The following is a 26,315-nucleotide window of genomic DNA, read 5'->3' as shown; positions in this document are numbered from 1 at the left end:
CCAAAGACCTCCCTCGGAAACAACCAAGTTGTAAAATGGAATGCTAACATACCTTGTAATGTGAACTTTAAAAACTTGATCTGATAGAATTTGAAGATTGAATATGATTACGTTGTCAAAATTAGCAACTTTCATTGGATATGTACTGGCTCGCATTGACGAATCATAACAGGCTTGCCGTGATCTGGAAACGGATTTCTGAAGCTTGTAATTGATGCAATTGCCCTTTAAGATAGCTTTAAAAATTTCTGTAACCTTACATCAAATTGCCTTGCTGGTCGGATGTAAGGTAACTGAAACAATTGTTCACCTTGAGTTTAAAGAATTTGGCATTTAGCAACTTTTTCTATATAACTATTTCTATCATTAAAATATATAAGAAAATTGATTATGTACAATATTAGTAGTTTAGAAAATTTATAATTTTTATATTATTCACCTCTAAAAAACAGTATAAAAATCATTCACAGAATTATTTACAATGTCATTTTTAATTATAATACAAGAAAACAGATATTTCTAATGAATTACCTTAATATACAAACAAATCTTTGTTTTTATGTCCAAACTTAGTTAAAAATCACATGTACAGATCTTAAATTGGAACCAGATAAACATTATAATCTTATTCTGCTCTTCTTTTACAATAAATTGATTTGAATACTTCAAAATACAAAACAATTTAATGGTCGAGGCAGTTAAGGTGTCGACCTATCATTGCAGAGCCTCAGAATCGAATCTCGGCAATCAACTCTACAAACTTTCCGAGCGGCGTATCCCAGATATACCGGGTCCCATCCCTTGCTACCTGGTTGCTTCCATTGTGGGCCTAACCGAATCTTCAATAGGTATGCAAAAAAGACCCTCTTAGTGCCCAAAGGATGGAAAGAGATTGAAACCTCATTATTCAAAAATCTAGCTTCCTCAACTCTTCTTTGCAAGTAAACTGTTCACTGGGTCATCTTGTATTATGAAATATTTGATAAACATCTTACAGATTCTTATTTGTGTACAGCTTGTTTCACAAATCATAGCTGGGCTGTAAAATGTGCAGTAACGGGAACTGATCTATTTGCTTAATAAAGGGAACGAATTGTTTGACAAATCTCTGACGAAGTCGCCGTAATTGCCAAAAAAAAAAAACTCTCGAATGTTTTAAAACTTCCAGAGCCCCACGTAAAATGCATTGCTCGGTCAAGATATGTGAAACGATCTGTACATATTTTAATGTTTAGAAGTTTGGCACATAAGATTATACTGTTCCAGTTTGATCTTGCATATATATAAATCAATTATTCATCTTACCGACGCAAAGAATACTCGACTTACAATTAAATTATATCCCGGAAAGTAATGTAAATGATGATAAATATATTTTTTAATTAAAAAAATTAAATCGAACAATAAAAAATTAAAACATTTTTAAGAAGCGTCTCGTAATCATTTTTCTTTACGAGAAATATAAGATTTTGAGATTTGTACTTTATTTATTTATTTTATTTATTGTAAAATTATTTCTAAAATTTTATTAACGTGAGCAATAGAAAGTGTATTTTTATTATTTTATTTGTGAAAAATTGAAATATTGGAAACTGGTTTAGGATTGACTTTGTTTCGTTTCTTTTTTATATTAAAAGAGCATATTTTCAAATGGTGCACAACAAAATTATAAAAAACAGTTTGTTTTTTCTGTTCTGTTACTTCAATGTAAAATTCTTTTGTAACTGACTAAATTATCAAAAATTTTAAAATACGTAAATTAGTAATCTTGTTACAATTAATATAAATTACGTCTTTACCTGTGAATTTATAATGCAAGTTATTTTAAATTACAGTAGAGTCCTGATTATCCAGTTTCTGATTATCTTGAACGGTTTTTTCTCGTCTTTTTTGCTCTAGAAATTTTGAAAAATGTTTTTGACTGAAATCCGTACAGTTTAGAACTACGTGAAAGCATCAAACAGTAATATTCTTCCTTTCTAAATGCCTTACTTTTACTTGTTTTCTTAGAGTATACATTGCACATAGCGTGGAAAACAAGTAAATGAAGGTTTTAATTTTATTACATTACTGATACTAACAATTTACTTCCAAATGCGGCTCAAATTTCGTACGTTTGTGTTATCCGAACTGCTACTATTAACGTTTATGCCGGATAATCAAGACTCCGCCGTATTGTCGTCATCAAAAATTTCCTGATTTGTTTTGAAAGATATAAATGTTAAAATATTTTCACAAATTTAAAAATGATCTCTCATTCGAGCACATCTACGATGCTTAATACAAAATAATTACATAAATTGAAGGAGTTATATACGTTAAATATTGATATATCTAGACAAGTAGTAATCGGATATATATTACAGTGATATTTAAAACAATATCTTTCAATAAATCTTTTGTTAAGATTATATTTTAATTGCTTAATTATTTTGATTTGATTTTTTGTTATATTTATTTCAAGCAGATTGATAATATAATTCCTACCTTCTATGTAGACGAAAATAGAAACGACAGAATATTACCTTTGATGTTGATTGAAAAGGCGTGTCTTGGAAACGTGAAATTAAAATGTTGTGAAAACTGAAATTATCGAATCGTTACGTCGGGACAACTGTACACAAAAACCAAACACATTTAAATTAAACGTACTTTTCCACTCATTCACATAAATGTGAACTTTTTGTATAATAGTCAAGCATCAATAGTCATACTTAACAATAAACATTGGCACAATGAATAAATCAAATTTTTTCTTTCATTCATACATATATACTGTGTATATATGTTTCTGTTATATTATATATTTATAATATTGTTTCTTGATTAATATTAATTGTGAACTAATTCGACGTAATTTGCCGGATACAATCCGATTTTTCCATCTTTGCGTCCCTTGCACCATCCTTGATCGTCTTCGTCCTCTAATTTTTCAAATACGTCTCCTAAACGAGAAGAAACAGTCGGGCGGATTAGTTCTAGAATTTAATATTTTTATTTTGAGTTTCAATTGTAATTTATTCTCGTCATTTAGAATCTAAATTTATAATTTTACATTATACTTTTATCCAATTCTGTCTTCTCTTAATCTCCGACTCTAGAGAACAATCTAAATATTTTTGATTCCAATTAAAAGAACTCTTAACTTCTAATTATGTTATAATAAATCTAAATTTATTATTTAACAATGACAAAATAATTCCTAATTCGGCCTACCTTGTTTAAATGATAACTCGTCTGCTTCCGTTGCCGTGTATTCGTAGAGAGCTTTCACTGGGACTCCCGGTTCGCCATTATCTACCAATGCATCGTTACAGTATTCGTCCCATTCGTCGTCATCGTAAGATGTGTGATCTTGCTGTCCATTACTTGATTAAAAAGAATATATAATGCTATAAAATTGAGTAATTCAGATTTTCATAATGCAGAAATTTATAGAATTTATTTTCTAAAAGCCAAATATTTTAAAATTTAAATAAACAAGCTTACAAACTACAAAAACTCACATTAGCAATGTTTTCTTCCATATTAAATGGATATCCTGCTTGTTTATTTAAAGTTAACTGGTATTTACTAGTTATTACCTGTCTTAAAATTTAATACAACCATGGGATTTTGTGATAACAGAGACGAACTGAATATTCATTAACTCTACAAACTTGAGCTTCAAATAAACAAAATACAGTAATACCTCGGTTTTCGTTGACTTCGGTTATCCTTGGTTTCAGTTTTTGTTGATTTTTTCGCGAAAAATTTGTCTCGGTTTTCGTCGATTGCCTCAGATTTCATCAGCATGCTCACGTGACCTTGCTGCTAATTTTGCAAAAACAAAAAGCGACCCATGCGTTTTCCTGCGCAGTGTGGTGTTATTTCTCGTTGTGTGAACATTACCCTGTGACGGCCCTCCATTGGCCAATGATTCCATTCCACAAACACTGGGAGTTCGGTCGTGGGTTCACACTTCACTAGGGCGGGCTGGCCATGTGAAGTTTTCCGGGTTTTCTCCATGTCTGTAATGCCTGAATAGGGGCCAGTTACCCTTAAACGGAATTTCCAGAAAACATTATTCCCCTCAATACGACCACCATAAACACATACAACTACTATTACATGACAATTACATCACACTTTACCACAGGGCGACAAAGGCTAGAACCTCGTGTCCAACTAGCTTCTACAAGACAAGACATTACCCTGCGTGTCTAGCTGAACAATTCCATTGCTTTCATCTTAATGCTAATTATCTTATCTTTCATCTTAATGCTTTTATCTTTATGCTAATTAGTCTTTTATGTTAATTTCTTATTGCTTTTAGTATTTAGTGCTATATTAATTCTGTATAAAATGTGTTTTTGGTATGTATTTTGGAGTGTCTAGAATGAATTAATTGGATTTACATTGATTTATATGGAAATAAGTGCCTTGGTTTCGTCAGTTTTGGATTTTGCTGATTGTTTTTGGATGAAGTATTGACAAAAACCGAGGTATCATTATTCTTTAATAACTTCAAAAACAGAACAAATTGCCTGCTTTTAAACTGGAAACATTTGAGACTAGTTCAGTTGTAGTTTAATTTTAAATGTGTTTCATTTTTTTGTGAATTTTATCCTTTGAAAAGGATTTTAACAGGTCAGGAAATTCATGTTTATTTATCGACACGAATAGAGCAGTTTTTGTATGGAGACATTTTTAATAATAAATTAAATTCTCTAATTTTCAGAAGGCATCTTTTATTAAATTTCGCACATCAACAATTTAGAAGCATGTAAGATAAACTTATTTCATTATAAATTAAAAATTCCTACTAACTTCTTTAATTAAAATAACACATTCCATCTATTTTTTTAGTAATGACTATTGAATTAAATTTAATTAAATTTATACCGAGATATAAACTTGTTTTCTAAATCCATTAAACACAAATTTCCACGCAAATTCTATAGAATATGAATGAAACATATACTTACGAGTTAACCGAATGACTTTTTGTTGAATTTTTAGTTTTCTCCTTGTTATTTTTAATGATGTCGGAATCAGAATCTCTCTTTTCTTTTTTAGAATTCTGTAATTCTGGAATGAATTCCTGTAATATTGAAGTGAAACAAATGGAATGACAAATAAATTCTTTATATTCTTAATACAAATATTAAGTTAACTGAAAATCGCTTTGTCAATATATCAAAAAATTAATTTTCTTCAATTATTTTAATAAATTCGAATTTTATTTTTAATCCATTCAGTCTGAAATATTAAATATATATATATATATATAATATATATATATATTTAATATATATATATATATATATATATATATAGTTTAATTTATTTTTTTTTAATTTATTGGTGTTTCATCAATATTAAAATGGGCACATTAAAATTATAATCTTATATTTGTCAATAGGAAATTCATTATCTTAGATCATCTTCAGAATATTGTAACGTCTCTTTCATCCATTTATTTACATTATTTACTTAACACACTGCATTGTTACAATATGCTAATCACACAATTGTGGATCGTTTGAATTCCAGAAGTTTTTTGTAAATTGCATGCATGTTATTTTCCAGATATGATTTATTAATACCTAGAGTTAGCAAAATAAATAAAATAAACTAATCTTTGGCTCTCATCAGAGCCAAGATCCCATCACAGATGCCTGCATTGCTATACAAACTCTTTTGGCATGCTTATGTCATCACAAGAGATGGATTCTTAATGATGTTTCAGGATCTTGATAATGAAACTATCTTCCATCACAAGAAGCTGACATTAGCTGCAAGAAACACAATAAGTTGACATAGTTCTTACTGTATGTGTTAGCTTTCATATTTGTGTTTCAGGAAAAATAGTCACAAGGATTATCCCTATTTTTATTTATTCTTTCAGCCTTTATTTCTCTCGTTAACTTCTGACGACAGATGTTCAACATATACGGAACATTCGTCGCCACTTGAGTTTTCTAAAAAATTTCAGTTAATGTTACCTATGGTAGTGAACATGGCGGCTCGTCTCTGAAACAGTGGGGATGCATGTGTTCTAACCTAACCTAACCTAACCTAACCTATTCTAATAAATTACCATAATTATTTAAAATTACCATAATTATTGCCAACCAAATTATTAGAATAGATTAGGTTAGGTTAGAACGTGCGTCCCACTGTTCAGAGACGAGCCGCCATGTTTGCTACTGTAGGTAACATTAACCCAAAATTTCCACTCTGATAAAAGCAGCTTGAATTGGAATTACGTTTGAGAATCTTTCTTAACAAATACCTTAAGTAAAACATAAAACTTTATTCTTTGTAATGGTTTATCACTTACGGAAATAAATAGAAGTTAAATGTCTTAATATTTTGTTCTATTATCAATGGTATTCGTTATAAAGTTTTAATGGTACAATATAATATATATTAATAGTTTTATGTGTAGTTATTCAATGCAGCCAAAAGAGCCGATTCAAAGTAAACTTTACAGGAATTTAAAACTCTGTTTTTATGTTCTATGAATAGTGCAAGGTTATTTGTTAATACTTTATCCGGTGTACTTCAATATAATTTTGGACACTAACTGCCATAACTTTAAGACTGAATGGTGAAATTATCACATATACTTAAAAAAATCTCAATATTTCAATAAACTAAACTTACTGAATCATTACTTTTATTCATTCTGTATTACGGAATTTTACCATGGCACTTATATAATTAGAGAACAGAAAATTAAAATAAAATAGTAATAATGCTAAAATTTTCAAAAGTTATTAAATAGTAAAGTTAATAATCTTCGTGCGGATTCTAATAATAGAAATCAAATCATTTGATTAATGTTAAAGACAATTAATCATAAAGAAAAAAGGAAGAATCATACATGATGTTAATCAGACACTATATAAGTATTGTATAAAAATTATTATAAATTTTAAAAATATAGATCTGTATTGAAGGTTTTGAAGCATAATGTCGCTTCTTAATGGACTTATCATAAAAGATGACTGGAATAAAACTAGACTTTATTGATATAATACCAAACCCACAAGATATGACAGACTTTTTATGAGATCGACTTTTAACCACCAGAATTTTATAGCATTAAAGCCCTTTATACACAAGCCACCATGCCAAATTTTATTTCTTAATCATTACTCCATCCCAATATATTAAATGAAACAGACACCAACACACATGCACACACATCCACAAAAAAAGGGAATCCCAACTTTCAATACTTTTTCAGGGTCTCAAAATGTAGAGATTTGCAAAAAAATCCAGGGGGTCAAATATGACACAATTCCAATACTTTCCCTTGTTATGTATACATAACAGCCAAGAAAGTAAAAGAGAGAAATAAGCTTCAATTCGGAGTTGAAGAATTTCAAAATTTTTGTCAAATTTTAGAAATCTCTTTGCAAATCTGGGAGAACTAGAAACATTGGTCATAAAGAGTGCAAGAGTGGCATACTTTGGATACACAGAAACAAAAAATATCATTATACAGGGAAAGATAGAGGAAAAAAGAAGGCCTGTCACTCAAAGACATCATGATTATAAAATGAAGGAAGTGGACTGGAGTAACAATCATTCAGAGCAGCAATGATAGACAAGCGTGGGCCAGAGTTATGAGAATAGAATTCCTATATGATATCTAAGAGGACAACATGTCCTTTTCCTCCATTTTAGCTTTAAAAACTGTCCTATTTATATTTAAACACACCCATAATATCATTCCCCTTTTCAGAAAAATTTGTCCTCTATACATAATTTTTCATCCAAGAAATGGAACCTGAAGAACAATTTTATGTCACTTGTAGTGCTCCACCACTATAGTAATTGTAAAGAAATTAATAGTTGTAATTTATGTAGACTCATTCCGTTTTTTCTTTTCATTAATATTGTATCAGGTTTTTTGTTGATTGCGACACGTTTGTATTGCTTTAAGTTCCGTATCACCTTTCGGGGTCACGACAGTTGTGAATGTGGATTGGTTTAGAGAGGGTCACGCAGTGGTGATATTCAGCGGGTTTGCACAGGTTCGGCCGAACCCGTTGGTAAAATTTTCAGTTTCCCGAACCTTGTTAAACACACGTAACATTTCTCAGTAGTTTTGTTTCTGTTTAAAAATATATTAAAATATATATATTATACTCTGTAACACTACTAAACTAGAGCCTTATACCCTGTTTGCACCAAGCATTTCAATCTAGATTGTGAGCAAGGTCAGGAACTATGCCTGGTGCGATCCCTCTCGATCATTTCAATGTTTACTGAAACGAGATTTAATCGCGATCGATTCAAGAGAGTTCTTGAAACTAGATCCAGTCATAAGAGAGATCCCACAATCTTACACACACGAGATAATACAAGATGGCTGTGGAACACGTGTCGGGTTTTGGACAGCGAAATAGAAAGGATATTGTATTTCAAGAGACGATGACATCTGTCTATTCAGGGTGAAAAATTTCTCTGCCTAAAAAACAAAGGTCGATATCAATAATATACTATTGTTACCTGGTCTTCGCCCAGGGCCAGGGCCCCTTACGTTCCAAATATGTCACTGATTATTAGATATATCGCAAGAAAAGGTATTGTATTTATTTCTAGCCAAAACTTCCATTTTATTTGTTGATGATTGTTAGGGAAAAATTTTCTGCTAGCGAACCCTTTGTTAAATATTTCGACTATCACCACTGGGGTCACGTGCCTATTAACGGCTCCCGGATGGCGGGGGATATAAAAACACATGTCATAGGTGAGAAGGGCCCCTTTTTTTTCTTCGTGGACTCTGGAGACTGGACTGAATCTGCGAGCACCAATCTGAATGAAACTAGAAGAGAGGATTCTGGATAAGGATTAAACAGAACGAAAGAAGAACGAACCACTGTGTGCTTGAAGGCAATCAAACCCCATCGACCTGGATTTTGTGAGAATTGGCAAGAAATTTAATTAAACTTATACGTAAGAACTAGGAGTAACCCTCTGGACGATTAATCCTTTAACTTGGCACCATATATCGTGTTTGTTAAGTAAGTTTGACCACGTGCTCGTGAACAAAGGATATCAAATTCATAACATAATTGTATTAAGAGAATGCGACGACAAGCATGCCACCCTGTAAATATTTGTATATAATTTAGAATAAGTGAATTTAGTAATATTGTTATTCCAAGCATTACCTTATCTTTAGTCGATAAGCCAAGGCATTGTATAGTTTTTTAAGAATATTAGTTAAGTCCATTAGCTGTTTGTTAATTATTTCTTTGTTCTATTATTAAATTATTTCCTGCCAACAACACGTGTCTTTTATTTGTAAAGTCCTCAGTCGAGTTACCCACAACCAGACTGGCTACATTTTGGTATAGCCTTAGTCAGTACACACTTATTCTGCTGTATAATTTTTTGACATGCCATGGCAATCAGTAAACTAAAATGAATAAAAGCAATATCTTTTCTGCAAAATTGTGTAATTGAAATTAACATTTTATGATAAATAATTGCATATCAACAAATCATAGAATGCTTACGTAGTTTAAATTCTTAAGTATATGTGATATAAATATTTTAATATTAAGAATAATGTTCAGTGGCATAACTATGATTTTCAACTCCAGAGCAAGCTCTAACCTTTAGGACCCTCCCGAAACAACAAAAGGTTACTCGTTTCACAATCTTGTCTTCACGGTCTTCGTGGTTGACTACGCAGCGAAATAGTTATACCACTGATAATACCTTATATAATCAAATATTAAAATTTATTATTAAAGTCAGGTATAATTAACATTAGAAAAGTTTTGTTAATGCACCAAATTTTAATTATTATAAACCACAGCCGTTCATTTTAATTTTCAGGAATAAGTTCATTATTCCATTTTAGCTCAAATGAAGGAAATTTTCAGGTAGGAGATGTTATAATTTTAGTTGAAAGCCTCTGTCCTATGGATTAGTATGGGATTTAAATAAGATTAAAGGAATGGTTAAAGGAAAAAGTGCAGATAAGAACAATGGCTTTGAAATTGGGGTTAATGTTACCTATGGTAGCAAACGTGGCGGCTCGTCTCTGAAACAGTGGGGACGCACGTTCTAACCTAACCTATTCTAATAAATTACCATAATTATTGCCAACCAAATTATTAGAATAGGGGTAATTTATTAGAATAGGTTAGATTAGGTTAGAACGTGCATCCCCACTGTCTCAGAGACGAGCTACCGTGTTCGCTACCATAGGTAACATTAACCGAAATTGGCTTTATTAGATTACATTTTAGATATCAAATCATTCACTCGGTATTTGAATTTTATCGATGTGATTTTTAGCATAAAATAATTATTGATATTTACACTGAAAACTTATATAAGAGAATTTATCTTCTTTATTCAGTTTAAGATATAATAAAATAAATTGAAATTCGTCTAAAACATGATAGAGTCGATCAATGGAATTTAATCATCATATTTTACTAGATATTTACTAAAATTGGATGATCATCTTTTGATAACTGTAACAGGGAAGCTCAAATTAGAATCTGTTCGCTTTGTTTTATTATATTAAATATACCTGTATTACGAAAATCACTAAAACTTGATACCATATCTTACAGTTGTAATGAAAAATAAAAAGTACAACTAAATTAAGGCAAGCAAAAATTTTTTAATAAGCAAGAAATGTTCAAGTACAGCTTTAGCTCTCACGTTTTGGAATCATAGAATAACATGCGACTCCAATGTTTGATTTTAAAACATATGTAAGCTAAAGCTAGATTGTAAATAGTCTAAGAATGTTTCTTAGTGCTACTGAAAGCTTATTAATTTCAGAGTGATAAAATAGCATTAATAAAAACTTGAATTTTTAATTTAATACAAAGCCATTGTTCTTTTTTTTTTTTTTTTTTTAAATTAGAAAGCATCCAAGATGGAAGGTGCCAAGTAGGGAAGAAGCTATAAGTATGCCTGAAATAAACAATTATCATTACAGGAACGTCCTCATTGATTTTCTGTTGATTAACAAGCATGATTCCGCTGTCAGTAAATGCACCTCTCTTGCTTTTTCCTATGATGTCACGGAATTCCTCGGAGTACTCCTACGATGAGAGTAACAGGGTTGCATAACATTAACTCAAAGTCATTGCTTACAAATAATCATAAAGCAGAATGAAAAGAAACTGTAGAAGAAAAAGATACAGAAGGGTAAAATTTATGTTTTTTAAAAAAAAAATTCAACAACAATCTGATTAGATTTCATAAAATATTTATAAAAATAGGTTTTAGAATTTTAGATAATAATTTTTTATATATGCAGATAAATATAATTCATATTGTCTCAAAATTTTACAATAAATATTTTCTTGTTAAATAACCATGGTAGCCAAATTGTGGCTTGGAAGCAACATGTGGCTCTTCCAGACCTTTAGTGCAGCTCTCGTACAGTTATACAATTTCTTTTTATAAAGTTCAGACATACTACTTACAATATTACATATATGTAATATTGTATAACCATACGGGAGCCAGAATAAGGGTCTAGAGGAGTCACGTGCAGCTTGCCGTACGTGGCTCTTCTAGCTGCAGTTTGGCTACCGTGGTTATATAAGGAGAGAAGTGAATAATTATAGTTGGTATACGTCATTGCTTTCGACGAGTAACGGCTATTATACATAGGTAGCAAAATTAAGACATCAATCTATTTCAATTGATAATTTTGACGATTGACTTAGATGATTAATTAATCTTCCATTAATACTAACTGCTGTCTTTCTTTCTCTGTATGCATTGGCCTTAAGAAACAACAACACATTTACCACTACTACGCTAATACTGATTGTTTTAGTATTGAATATCGTATAAATATTTAATCAAAGACACTATAGAAAATCAAGAAAATTATTTTAAACTTATGAATGTGAATCAAGAACAGAATATGGATTCTCTTTAACTAACTAGGTGGAATTTTACAATCTACAAAATTACAAAAAATATAATTAACATAAATCCAATACAAACTGAAAGCTTTTGAGAAAACTTTACCAATTTTGAACTATTCATCCATCATCAAGACGGTAATGGATAATTCTGATGGTGATGGTGGACTTTCGACGATGCTTTTGTTCCGAAGAGAATAGTTTGAATTGGATTTATGTTTGAGAAGCTACCTTAACAAAAACTAATATAATTTATAAAAACTCTGCCAATGAAAACTAGAATCATTATTTTAAATATCTATTGTTTATTTAAGGATATTTGGTAAATGATTTTTAAAAGTAATAAAGCATTTATACTGTTTTAATTAGATATCATTGAAAATTTTGTTATATAAAATATATTGTTCTTTTATTATTCATTCTATAATTATATCAAAGAAAATTTATTTACATATTTATTATAAATATTAAAATATTCAGGAATATAAACTTAACTTTATTAAATTCGTATAATCTGATCCCACTTTTCTTTTTGGTTAGAAATGAAATTATGTAAATGTTTTTTATGAATTTACTTAGATATATCTTACCTCAAATTGTGGCCAATTCATTGCCATTCCAACTCCGTGGTTATTTGACCACCATTTTAAATCTTTAGCAGCATCTGCATTTTGTATTGTGTGTCTATATTCTTCGTATAGTTGAGGTAATCTAAAAAAAATTAAGTTTAAAAAAATAAATATAATAATTATCAGGCTTTAAGATGTATATGCAGTATATATTTTTCTTTTTTTATACAAATTATAAGATTAGAGTATAAGTAAGATTACTAATTTTAATCTCAGTAAGTTTATATGCCCACTAGTGGCTGAGCGGTTCTGTCATTAAACACTGAAAAATCGGTCACAGGTTTGCGCCGTGCTCGGACAAGCTGGCCACAAGGAGTTTTCCAGGTTTTCTCCACATTTGTAACACCTGAATAGGGGCCAGTTTCTCTTAAAAGACCTCCCAGGAGGCATTCTTTCCCCTCGCATAAACCGCACTCCAGAGAAGGCAACGGGGAACCACTCTGAATGTAACTTTCCCCAGGATACATCTTGGCACATTACTAGCCATCTATTAACCCGCGCCAGGTGTTCGCTAACATCAGGATATTCTGATATGGCACGCAGTGAGTGAGGTTTATATATTGTTTATATACATAAAATTATATTTAACTACTGTATTTTTGTGCATATAGACAGCAATGACTTATATGCAGCAATAAGCCACTACCATATAGCAATGGCAGCTTCATGATCTGGAGCAGCCATTGCTCGATAGACATTAGACGGTACTTGCAATTTAAAATTGACGTATAATTTGTCTCATTGTTTGGCCCACACCTGTTTCAAATTGTCTTTTAAACACATAACTATTAGTTATACACACAAAACCAAGGTAGTTATCATTCAGTTTAACATTAAAAATACGTTACTGCAGAAATATTAAATACGATAATTTTAAAATTATAAATAACATCAAATTCATAAAATTCTATGCAAGTCATAAATATTTTAATAAATTAATTAATTAAATAGATAATAAACATTTTAAAAATGTGTATATCTGAAAAAGTCAATTAGTCATGATATCATTTACTAAATAAATTAAATTAAAAATTTAAAAAATTATATATTTACTCAGTATCAGTTGATATATTGAGACAAGCGTGAATACCAAACAACATTTCTTTAAAAAAATTAAGTCTCTTTTCTTCAAATTCTTGACATTTATTAAAAACGACGATCATATCTTCCATGTATTTCGAATTAAAATCATTTATTTCTCCGAGAGCCTGCTGATAACGCTCCTTGGTCCTTAAGACATCGTCTTTACATTTTGTGACACGATCCTGAAGTTTTTTTACCTTTAAATAGTTAACGTTATAAAATTATTAAAATATTAAAATAATTTATCTTAAGTTCGTAATCTAAGAAATCATTTCTACGAAAGCTATCATAATTAAACATATTGTAGTTTATTAATAAAATATAAAACATTTTTAAATCTAATATTCTCTTCAAACACTTACATTGATAAATTACATCAATTCTTACTTGATCAGGGGATAAAGATGTATCACCAGTTGCATTTCTTTCTTGATTAATGGCTGATTTTTCATTTTTACATGCAGTATGGTAATCCACTTTACATTTGTTTACCTTTGCCAATAATTTTGCCCATGGTTTTTGTGCCTGGAATTATAAAAATAATTACAAAAATAATTATTCGATTAACTTAAGCTAAAATTGGAGGAAACTAGCTTATGAATACCATTGACACTAATTTTAGTTCTGTTGAAAATACTTTATACATTTGAGAAATTATTTTAGAAGTTTTGTTGATTAGCAACTTCATTTTACATCAAGAATAAGACACTACTGCTAATAAAGTTTACACAGTTCTAATTTATCATCTATAGTTCTAATCAGTGTAATGCACCTGCCCAGTTACGTTGTGATGTTCGTAATGAGAGGTACTTAATTCCGTAAGCGAAATGGTACAAACAAAAACACTTAATATTATCTACAGCAAAAAGTATTTTAATTCTCTCCAAACAGGTTCTTTATATCACATCCCACATAATTTACAACTTTATGAATTTTTACGTGCATTGGCGTTAAATACTTGTCCTCCAAATGGTTAATTTTCATATGCACGACAATCAAACACGGGCCAAACTAACTTATAACTAACTTACAACTAGCTTATAATTACAGAAAATGGAGAAATTAGGAGGGAAGGAAAGGATAAGGAAAGGAATAGAAATACCCGGGGTTTTCGTTTCGATGTGCTCTTACGTAGGATACCACTTCGGATCTCTCCTTAGTTCGTGACCCTTTTTCTTATCTTAGACCTTTGTCTATCTCTGGCTTTGTCATTTTCCTAACAGTTTTCTGTCCATAGTCTATTCTCTTTGATCCCTCGGCACCTTGCAGCCTCTGATCGTTCTTCTCGAGATCTGGAGCACTGCCTTTTCTCTGCCTACTTCTTCAAGATCCTCACCCAGACTGATTCTTTTCCTGTCCATTTGGCCCCAGGGCCGCACTCCCTCTATTGTTCTACTTTTTTTCGTGGAATTGGTAATCCTACCCATGGACAAAAGGGTTAGAAAAGAAGGTTCTAGAGGGAATTTAGAACAAAGAAACGGGAAGGAAGATTAATATTAATTCAAAATAAAATATACAAATATACAATAAAATTGCCGACAGCCACAACGTAATGATGTACATTCGACTCTATCATGGGGTAGTTGTTAATGTAGTGATTTAAATTTAAATTTAACCAAGATATTTTTGTACATGTTCCATTCATAGAATGCAGAAAACCTGAAGCAAGGCTTAGAAGGAGCCCGAAATGTTTTGTTAATGCTTGAAATCTGTCACCGGATCTGGTGAGGTTTTTAATTTATCATCTGATGCCCAGCATCCTTATGATAATGAAACATCATCTTGAAAAACATTTTATCAAATAATAAATTTTGACTCTTTGAACTTTATATATTAATGTCATAAATAAGATACCATTGTTAATAATGTTATTTTATCCTATTTTGCAATACAGTATGCACACAATGAATAAGAATTAGATTGTTCTAAATATTTTTTTATTAATTAAAAGATTCAATAAAAATTTGTCCAGATTTTCAATCTTGTTTTTGAAAATTAGAGATGATTCACATTACAGTACATCAAAATAAATGCTAATCTCCAATTCATATTCCTCAGAAGACAAGCTGAAATCTGCCACTTTGGCCATCTGGCTGCCAACAGCGCCATAACTAGCCTTTTATGCACCCGGTGTGAGCATCTGTAACTACGCCCCAAAACTATGACTCAAAACTTGGTTCAGGTCATTTCTGCATGCCCCCCAGGGTCCACGCCCTGTGCCTGGGCACCACTGGCACTGCCCTAGTTACGACACTGGCTGCCAATTGAAGAATTTGCAATATTTTATGTTACAAAGTCATTATTTTCAACTTATCGTTATCTAAAATTTAAATAATTTTTAATATATATACCATATAAAACCTAATAAATTTCAAGAGAAATGACAATTTATCCTTATCACATATTACAAATAAGATTCTGGGTGAATAAATAAAATATCATCATCAAAAATCTTCAGAAAAACAAAATGAATTCTATTGTATATGAAATTCTGGTACTTTGATATTAGCAATAATTCTAATTAACATGTTAATTAAGTTTAAGCATAAATAAATGAATTTTGAAACAAATATTTGAGTGCTAAATTATACTTATAAAGTATAGTTTTAAAGCAATAGATGGTACAATATGAAATAAGACGGCCGAAAAATATTGCAGAAAACTGAGTCATTCTTTTTTAATTCTCTTCTATTAATTAAAAGTTATAATTAACTCCTCAACTAAAGAAGACTTATCGTATATTCAACAATGGATGAATGTTTTCAAGTCTCTCCCCTCAGCTTCTGATCCTTTTTTAATAATTTAATAAAGTTAATTATATGTTCTTAACAGTGAAGAAGTCTAGCAATAATTTTTTAATGTTTAAAATTCATTGTTCATGTTAAGTAAACATTTGGCATCTTTCCAACTTTAAAAAAGTTCATTACATCTTTATAAATCTGTTTTAAAAGGATCTGAAGCTAAAAAGAAACTCTTGAAACCATTCATTTATTATTGAATATAAGATTTCTTTAGCCAAGAGTTAACTATACTCTCGATTAAAGAAATCTTACTTGACAAATTTTTATTTGAGAAAAAAGTATAAGAATGTAGAAAGGTATTTTCCCATTTGAGCCTTCCTTTTTGAAATATAAACATCAAAATTTTATGATGTATGTACCTTTATATTTATTTTTCATTATTAACTCATATTGCTTTCATCGTTATGTTTGGATTATTTAAATTTAATATATTCTATAAATCAAACAAGTTAACTTTACGACAGGTAACAGTAACAGTCAGACGGTAACGGCCAATTCGGTAGAGCCCGAGGAAGAGCCCAGGAGGGGCATCGAAAACGTTCGCGACTCTATAAAAGGAACCACTCCAGTTATTAGGTTTGAAGAGTAGATATAATTATATTCTGATGTGTAGACAAATTGCAATATATATAAGCAGGTAATTATGCATTAGGATTTATATTTTAAAATATGACTGATTCTACTAACCATTTTAAAAACTTTCCACAGTCACATAATGACTATCCTCAGTTTACTTATAATATAGATCTTAACGAATCAAATGTGACCACTTAATTAAATTAAAACAGCCAAATAAGGAATATGAATGAAATTATCCTGATTTTATTTATGTTAAATAATTAATAATATAAAGTAATTAAAATTAAATAAAATATTTCTCCTATTAGAAGTTCTTACCAGAAATTATAATGAAAGGAATGTTTTATTTAATTTTAGAAATCCAAGCAATAAAAGTAAGTCTTTAGCAAAAAAGATTCCTATAGAAGTTGGACATAGGTGGAGAATGGATGGAAAGTGCTTAAGGATACCCAGACGGAGAGACTCGATAGTATCGAATATGTTCATTTATGTACAGATAATGATAATATACGCTATAACTTGCTCTTCCGCAGTTGTTAAAAGAATCTTGCAATCAGTAAATTTCAGACTTCTTTAATATTAATGTTTCCTTTGTTGATTATCCGATGGATCTAAGTCCACGGATGTAATAAGGATGTATGTTAAGGACTCAAGTAATGACCAATTACACGTGCACGAATTTGGCGAAACAACAGTAATTTATTCTAACAGTACAATAACCGCGAGATGCTTCCTAACCCTCAAGTTTACACGATACACGACTTAAAACTAACGAAATTTACAATACTCTATATACATATATACATACACATTTTCCTTCTATACAATAATTGCATATATTAGCCTTCGACGAATCACGGTATTATGTTAAGTAAATGCAACACGATCTCGAGTTCCAAGCGTTCCTTTTCTTTACGTTAATTCACAAAACTAATAGTTCTTTCCGATACCTGAACGTAATTTACGTCACCAGAAGTACGTCCCTCGTTGATACTTCTCAATTACACTACGATGGAAACGGATTGTGCTTCCCGACTGAAAGTGGTCGCCCTTTCTAGACTCCTGTTCTCCCGGTCTAACTCCGACGTCCTTGCTGACCCTTCCTCGGCAACCTTCCTCGACGAATCCAAAAGCAGCCAAAAAGTGTCCTCAATCGTGAGAGTCCCTCAATTTATATTTCCCGCTCTCCGGAAGTCCGCTTCACTTATTGTCCCACTCTGGACCAATCAGAAAGCTTCTCACGTATCCTAAGGTGACATCATAAGAAAATTCCACGCGACACGGTACAAACCAAGAAAACCCGATACATACAAAAAGGAAACCGAGAAAATAATTAATAATAATAATAATAACAATAATACATAGTTGCGTAGCACTACATATCTCCCCCCCAAGCGACTCACTTCCCGTAGTGCAAACTACGGAAATCAATTTTGCGTTCACGTAGGTTATAAGGTTTCTTACGCACCTCAAGGTCAGTGCACTTCTGCACACCACTTGTGTCAACACCTTGCGTGTTAGTGACCACCCCACGTCTCCTCACCAACCGATCATCCAGGACTTCATCATCATCCTCCAGTACAATTCCTCTATCCTCCCTCTTTTTTTTCTTATTACAAATCGGATAGCCATAGCAAGGTTTTAGGCGATCGACATGGACAGTCTCCTGATCCTTCATATTGCAACCCTCCACACGATACGTAGTTGGGTTTATCACCTTGGTGATCCGAAAGGGTCCTTTATAATTATAAGAAAACTTATTCCCTTTAACACCTTTCTTTCTCACCCAAACCCTCTGCCCTTCCGAAAAACTTACTAATGTTCTCCCTTTGCTTCGATAATCCCTTCCTTTCTTGTTGTAATTTCGCGCATGGATACTCGCATTTTCCCGTAATGCACGGAGTTTCGTGACCAGGAATGCCCTACGCTCATCGGTAGACATATCATCAGGCAGGTATTCGATATTAGGGGTACGGGGATCAACACCATACAAGAGGAAGGCAGGTGACTCATTTATGGCAGTGTGGTGCGAATTGTTATAGGCAAAACATGCAGAAGGTATCATTTCATCCCATTCGACTCTCCCATCGTCAGAGGATTTAGTTATCATTTCGACTAACGATCTGTTCACCCGTTCGCACGTGCCATTCGCACAAGGTCGATAAGCGGTAGTAATGTTCCTCCTAATTCCTAACCACTTGCAACAGTCCGAGAATAAAGATGATAGAAAGTTGGTACCTCTATCGGAAATAATTACTTCTGGGGCACCGTACCTACAAACGATTTCATTAAATATTGTATTACTCACAGACCATGCAGTTTGGTCCTTCAAAGGGTGTGCTTCGACGAAACGAGTGAAAATATCTACTATTACAAGGATGAATCGGTTACCGCTGCTCGATGTGCGGATAGGTCCTACTATATCCACAGCAATCTTTTGGAAAGGTGCCTCAGCCGTCTCGTTTTCTTGGAAAGGAGCCTTTCCTTTGTGTACATTATGCCTCTGGCACCTTTCACACGTCTTAATGACACCTTCGACCTTCTCCCTCAAATTCCGAATATAATAGTGTTTCTCAATGTTAATTATAGTTTTTCGCACGCCCCAATGCCCCGACAGATTGTTTTCGTGAACAGCCTTAATCACTTCCCTAGCAAGATCCTCCCCTACGCATAATTGGCTAACATACTTGTCACGGGACTTCAAGAGGCTTCTTCTATACAGGCATTCGCTTATTACTACATACTGGTGCATATAGCTCCCAATATTTCTATTCCCGGGGCTTCTCAGTAAATCCCTTTTTATGGGGCCAAAAGTTTCATCGCGATCCTGTGATAAACCAATCTCGTATCTATTAGGGATTACAGCCCTTGTAGATTCAACATCGAAGTGATGAACCCCGTTAACGTTCCTCGAAAGGAAGTCCGCTACTTTATTGTCAACGCCTTTCACATGTTGGACTTCTATATGGTAGTCCATAATCTCCATTATCCAACGAGTCAGACGCTTGCTCCCATTTTGAATGTTGCTAAGGAACACAAGGGGTTTATGGTCAGAGAGTATTATCGTTTTTTGGCCTAGAATTAAAAATTTGAAGTGTCTTAAGGCTAAAACAATTGCTAGACATTCTTTCTCAATTGTGGAATAATTGATTTCTGCCCCTTGAAATCTCCTACTAAAATAGCCTATCGGAGCCAGTCCCTTTTCGTGCCGTTGTTCGAGCACCGCAGCTGCCGCGTTGTCAGATGCGTCAGTGTGCAAATAGAATGGTCTATCAAAATCCGGGTGAGCTAGAATTGGTGGGCTTGCTATTGCCTCTTTTAACTTTTCAAAACCTCTCTGACATTCTGGGCTCCATAAAAATCTCTTCCCTTTCTTGGTGAGTTCTGTTAATGGAGCAGCGATATCGGAAAACGACGGGATAAAATTCCGAAAAAATCCAACCACACCGAGAAAACTGCGGACCTCTTTTACACTACGAGGTGTTTCCACTTTCTTGATCGACTCAACATTGTTGGGATCAGGTCGCACACCCTCGCTATTAATAATATGTCCTAAATATCTCACCTCCTTTGCTAATATTTGGCATTTACTCGGATTTAATTTTAGGCCCTCATCCCTTAATGTACTAATTACTCGATCGACAAGCTCAAGATGATCCTCCAAACTTTGTGAAAATAATACAATATCATCTTGAAACACAAAGCAGCTATTTCCGACAAATTTTGCTAAGATCTTCGTCATAATGTATTGGAAAAAACCTCCCACTATTCTTCCCACCCTGAGGCATCCTACAAAGTTGGTATTTTCCCCATGGTGTGGAGAACGCAAATATGTGTCTTACCTTGGGATCTAGAGGAATCTGGAAATACCCTGCTTTTAAGTCCAATACCGAGAAATATCTGTTCCCATTAAGTTGGGATAAGATGTCGTCTATTCGAGCCATCGGGAATATTTGGGGTTCTGTTATATCATTAATTTTTCGCAGGTCCAAAGTGATACGAATCTCACCAGAGCTTTTAGGAACAACATGTATAGGAGAGTTCCACTCCGATGAGCTCTCCTCACATATACCTGCTTTTATCAGCTCACTAACTTGCTTCTTAAGGCCAGGTAAGTAACTGTACGGAATTCGGTACTGTCTAACGTTGACCGGACGTTCCGACGTCAGGCTAACAGAGTGCATATGTCTGCTAGTGCCAGATAACTCGGCAATTTCGCTAGCAATAGCGTCCGGATACTTTCTCAAAATATTTATTATTTTCCTCTTAACCGGTTCATCTAGGTGATCCAATCTCCACACCTCTCTTTCTACCTCTGCCACCCCTACCTCACTATTTATATTAATACAAAATCTCCCTTCACGACCTTGCTTATCTGCCTTAACCACTGATTCGATCCCCACCAACAGCCCAGGGTGCTGGCAAATAATGTCCATCCCGATGATCATCTCGTAACCTGCCCTTTCAGGAAACCCAACACTTGGTGTTGTCGTGCATACCTTTTTCCCATCGTGGAAACAGCACTCGATTGCTACGGCCTCATCACTGTTTATGAGTGCTCCCGACATCCCACTAATACATGAATTGTTTGGGACCACCCAATTCCTATTTTCACGCCTGATATATTCAGTCAATTCATTCTTAATTACGGTCCTTTCTGCACCTGTATCTACTAGACCAGCAATTTCACGTCCTAGGATTACACCTCTTACAATCGGTAACCCCCGGTCTGACAAGTGGATCTTTCTGGTCAGTTCTAATTTAACTAACCGGTCATTCGCCTGACCTTTCAAATGACCTCTGACTAGTTTAAACCTCTTCTCTTGTTGCATTTTCTCGAAATATGGCCTATTTCACCACACGTGTAACAACGGCGCTCTTTTCCCCACCTCTCGCGGTTATTGTTCCCCTTCATGTGCTCGAGTAAAGATGCCATGGACTCGGTCAAACTCCTTATTTGAGTCTCCAACTCCTCTACACGCTTACCCAATTGTACTTCCCTTCTCTCCAACCCCCTTTCATGCTCAACATTTGCGCATACCTCACTTATCCCACCTCGTTTGTTGCAGGCCGATTCGATTTCCTCTTCTTCTTCGGCCTTTACTATCGCCTCATCCAAGGTGTCCGGCCGCCTCTGCATCACCTGCCTCCTAATCTCCGCTAGTAGTCCTTTTATAAAGCATTCCTTAACAGCATTGTCGCGAAGCGTCGCTAAATTAGAATTGCGCGTCACCGCTCGTGAAAACAACGACTTAATCCTAATCCCGTATTCGCAAACCCTCTCCCCTCTTCTCTGGGAGATCTTTAATACCTGATCAAACGGGTCCTGTTCTTTTTCTTTACGACCAAAGCACTTTATAAGAGCCCTCCTTATTTCATCATAGCTCATGACGCCCTGGTCCCTTAAATCGAAAAATAAAGACAAGGGCTCACCTTTTAGGCGGGCTTGAACTACGGTGACCTTCACAGTCTCATCCCAGCTTGCCAACGACGCGACGTTCTCGACGGTTTGGAAAAACCTACTCACATCTAAAATATCTCCGGGCAGGTTCGAAAAACATGGGATCATGCCCATAAATCCCGTTACAATAGGCACATTGCCCAATTCCCCTGCCCCTGAAGATCCGCTGGTAATTTGTTCATCCATAGTTTACCGAAACCTTTTGGTTTTACAATAATATAATTTACAATTCCAATGGCTATAATTACAGATATAAGCGGCAGTAGGATGAGGGGTTAATACAAGATGCACGTTTGGTCGGTCCTTTTACAACAAACAACCCGATCAATATCCTGTCGCGGACGCCAATGTTGATTATCCGATGGATCTAAGTCCACGGATGTAATAAGGATGTATGTTAAGGACTCAAGTAATGACCAATTACACGTGCACGAATTTGGCGAAACAACAGTAATTTATTCTAACAGTACAATAACCGCGAGATGCTTCCTAACCCTCAAGTTTACACGATACACGACTTAAAACTAACGAAATTTACAATACTCTATATACATATATACATACACATTTTCCTTCTATACAATAATTGCATATATTAGCCTTCGACGAATCACGGTATTATGTTAAGTAAATGCAACACGATCTCGAGTTCCAAGCGTTCCTTTTCTTTACGTTAATTCACAAAACTAATAGTTCTTTCCGATACCTGAACGTAATTTACGTCACCAGAAGTACGTCCCTCGTTGATACTTCTCAATTACACTACGATGGAAACGGATTGTGCTTCCCGACTGAAAGTGGTCGCCCTTTCTAGACTCCTGTTCTCCCGGTCTAACTCCGACGTCCTTGCTGACCCTTCCTCGGCAACCTTCCTCGACGAATCCAAAAGCAGCCAAAAAGTGTCCTCAATCGTGAGAGTCCCTCAATTTATATTTCCCGCTCTCCGGAAGTCCGCTTCACTTATTGTCCCACTCTGGACCAATCAGAAAGCTTCTCACGTATCCTAAGGTGACATCATAAGAAAATTCCACGCGACACGGTACAAACCAAGAAAACCCGATACATACAAAAAGGAAACCGAGAAAATAATTAATAATAATAATAATAACAATAATACATAGTTGCGTAGCACTACACCTTAGTAATTTCTTTGATTCAAATAAAATGTCATCTGATATAGCTCATTTGCCTATTAAAGTAAAAATATTTTCTATTCCCTACTAACATATGGTAAATTAATATTAATTCCTTGTTTTGTACTTGTTAATTAATCCATAATTTAGATAATTTTATTAACTCAATTTAATTTTAATAACAATTTCCTTTAGTTCTATGTTTGTGATAATTTTAATAACAATTTCCTTTTCAAAAATATTTAAAGAATTTCTTCTGAAGCATTTCTATAAGAGTTAAATAGCTGTTTTAAAATGTTCTAAAAGTTAGAAAAGTATCATGAAATTACATATCAAATATAGCAATAAACATATTTCATAATAAATAAAGTAGAAAGTACTTGGAAGACAATTTTTCACGTATTTATGATCATTAATCTTCATAGATTATGTACTAATGAAATGTTTCAGATAAATCTGTATAAACTGTACATACATTTTTAATTTAGATAATTTATTTTAAAGATTTTTGACTTATTTATGTATTTTCTTGTGTACAAAATTGTTTAAATGAAACAAAAGCTGTATTTTGCACATAAAATGGCAAGACACTAGGCATGTTCCCTCCAAAAAGGTACAGCTTCAATGGGGGTTCTGGGGTTTAACCCCTCTCATTTTGGAAGAATTAAAAAAATTAAAGAAATAACACAAAAATCAGCAATCATTTACTGTGACATGGTCACAATGCCAGACTGCAATTTTTAATCATATCTTTAATTTATTTAATTTAAAGATGTATGCTCTCCACCTCAAATTAGTACTGTAGTGTCTTTTCCCTGTACATCATACTTTTCCATTAGCAATGGAGTCGTGCCGGTCGTCTATCTAACTCCTTTCAAAGAAAAATTTTTGAATTGAAATAATGTGACTTCCAGTTTGTATCAGAAGTTCATATATAATTAATTGGAGCCTTCTACCCCTAAGCTTTCCATATCTGGTCTTGAATTTCATTTACCTAACACTGGACAACAGTGGAAATTTATAGGATTGCAAATTTTTCAAATTGCAGCCCGAAAAGTAAAAAACAAATATAACTTTAATACTAATATTTTAACATATATATTATTCTACATAATTCATTTGTTAAAAAAGAAAAAATGGCTACAGAGGCCCACTTTACCCCAAATACAAGAAAAGCTCTCAATTGCCCCAATTCTATTTTATGTGAATACAAGTTTATTAATTTTTACAATATCAATGTTATGAAAAATAATGCTTTTTATTTAAATGCCACCATTTTAAAAATTCAGCACGAATTTATGGTGGTTTCACATTCAAGACTAATTACATTCTTTGAATAACTTCCCTTAGTACGTACAGTATGTACGGTATAGAGAAAATTAAACAGGAAGGAAATGGATCATGAAAAACAATTTCCTACAAATCATTTACATATGAGAAACATCTATCAAATTAAACTTTTAATCTGTTCTTTTGTTGCAGAATAATTTTCCAAAATTATAGCAAATGAATGGAGAAATACCAAATAATTAAAAGTATTTTTTTCTATAGATCAGTCTCTCCATCTGGGACCGTTTGTTCTCGGTAATTTTTCTCTATGCTTGCCACGCACACGCAACAATTTTTATCGCAATTAGCATTTTACTAAATGCATGACTTTTGTACAATATTTTGCAATAAGATATTTCATTTAAATAATAATAAAATTTTTAAAACAGGAAATTGATTTTCATTAGCACATTTCATAATCTATTTATTGAATTTTCTGTCAACCAGCAGTTTTCTCACAGACATACACTTAGTCACAGACCACACCTTGAGAAATGCTGGTCTAGATAATTTACAGTTCTTCCACTTAAAAAGTTGCTTATGTAGAGAAATTTTGTAATCTTTCCATCGTCGATATTTATAACTGCATGTTCGTATTCGCTCGTGGATATATATATAACCACGTGTTTTAAGTATTAATTTTTATACCTGTTATTCTTCATTTTTGATATTTTATTTTTCCGCTTTATACTTCAAATTATAGTTTACATAATAATAATAATAATACAATAAACGAAATTTTCTTTATCATTATTTTACATTTTTAAATTTAAAGTATTCTCAGAGAGAATTTTTTTATATTTATATGTAGGATGCAGAACTGTTGAGAACTTGTATGAGGACTAGGAGTAGAGCAAACTCCTTTTGCCATTTTAAAGATTTCATTTTTTGTTAGTAAAGTTAATGATTTCACCAGTCTCTGCATGAGCCTGTTTTTCCTTAATGATTTCATGAGTCTCTGCATGAGCCTGTTTTTCCACGAAGATAGATGCACGAAGACAAATTTTGTATCTTTGATATACAGTTGATTCCACTTAATTGGGCCACGTCGGAGAATGGATTGCGCCGAATTAAGCAAAAATCTACCGTACTTTTATATATATTTTTAATGCGTAAATACTATTGCCAGTTTTAACCAATAAAAATTTAAATTTGAGAAATTACCAAACAATTTTAACTTTCATTAATTCCGAAATTATACTTTGCACTTTTATAGTAAAATTAAAAATTAATTTAAAGTTGTTGACACCTTTCATTACTAATAAATGCTAAGACAATAGTTACAAAATGATCTAAATATTATTTATTTAAAAAAAAAATAGATTAATGTTCTAAAATTTATATTTTAAAAAAATGTATTAAACATGACATTATTTTGATGTAATTTA

At 32.8% G+C, this 26,315-nt stretch overlaps 1 protein-coding gene across 3 annotated transcripts in view; it reads right to left on the bottom strand.

Moving 5' to 3' along the window:
* Positions 1-1,706: 1,706 nt before the first annotated feature.
* The window catches only part of LOC136984560 (protein kinase C and casein kinase substrate in neurons protein 1-like), a 65,654-nt gene continuing 41,045 nt past the window's right edge, over positions 1,707-26,315 (bottom strand). For all 3 annotated transcript variants that reach the window (XM_067281603.1, XM_067281604.1, XM_067281602.1), the window contains exons 4-10: positions 14,012-14,149; positions 13,595-13,821; positions 12,503-12,623; positions 10,968-11,075; positions 4,968-5,083; positions 3,217-3,368; positions 1,707-2,945 (exon numbers count right to left, since the gene is read on the bottom strand). In XM_067281603.1, the coding sequence (XP_067137704.1) occupies positions 2,833-2,945; positions 3,217-3,368; positions 4,968-5,083; positions 10,968-11,075; positions 12,503-12,623; positions 13,595-13,821; positions 14,012-14,149 (975 nt within the window). In that variant the 3' untranslated portion in view covers positions 1,707-2,832. The remainder of the gene's footprint in view (positions 2,946-3,216; positions 3,369-4,967; positions 5,084-10,967; positions 11,076-12,502; positions 12,624-13,594; positions 13,822-14,011; positions 14,150-26,315) is intronic.

Source organism: Centruroides vittatus, unplaced genomic scaffold (assembly GCF_030686945.1).
Source record: "Centruroides vittatus isolate TY-2023 unplaced genomic scaffold, ASM3068694v2 contig_923, whole genome shotgun sequence".
Lineage (NCBI taxonomy): Eukaryota > Metazoa > Arthropoda > Arachnida > Scorpiones > Buthidae > Centruroides > Centruroides vittatus.
This window is presented reverse-complemented; position numbering and strand designations above follow the sequence as displayed.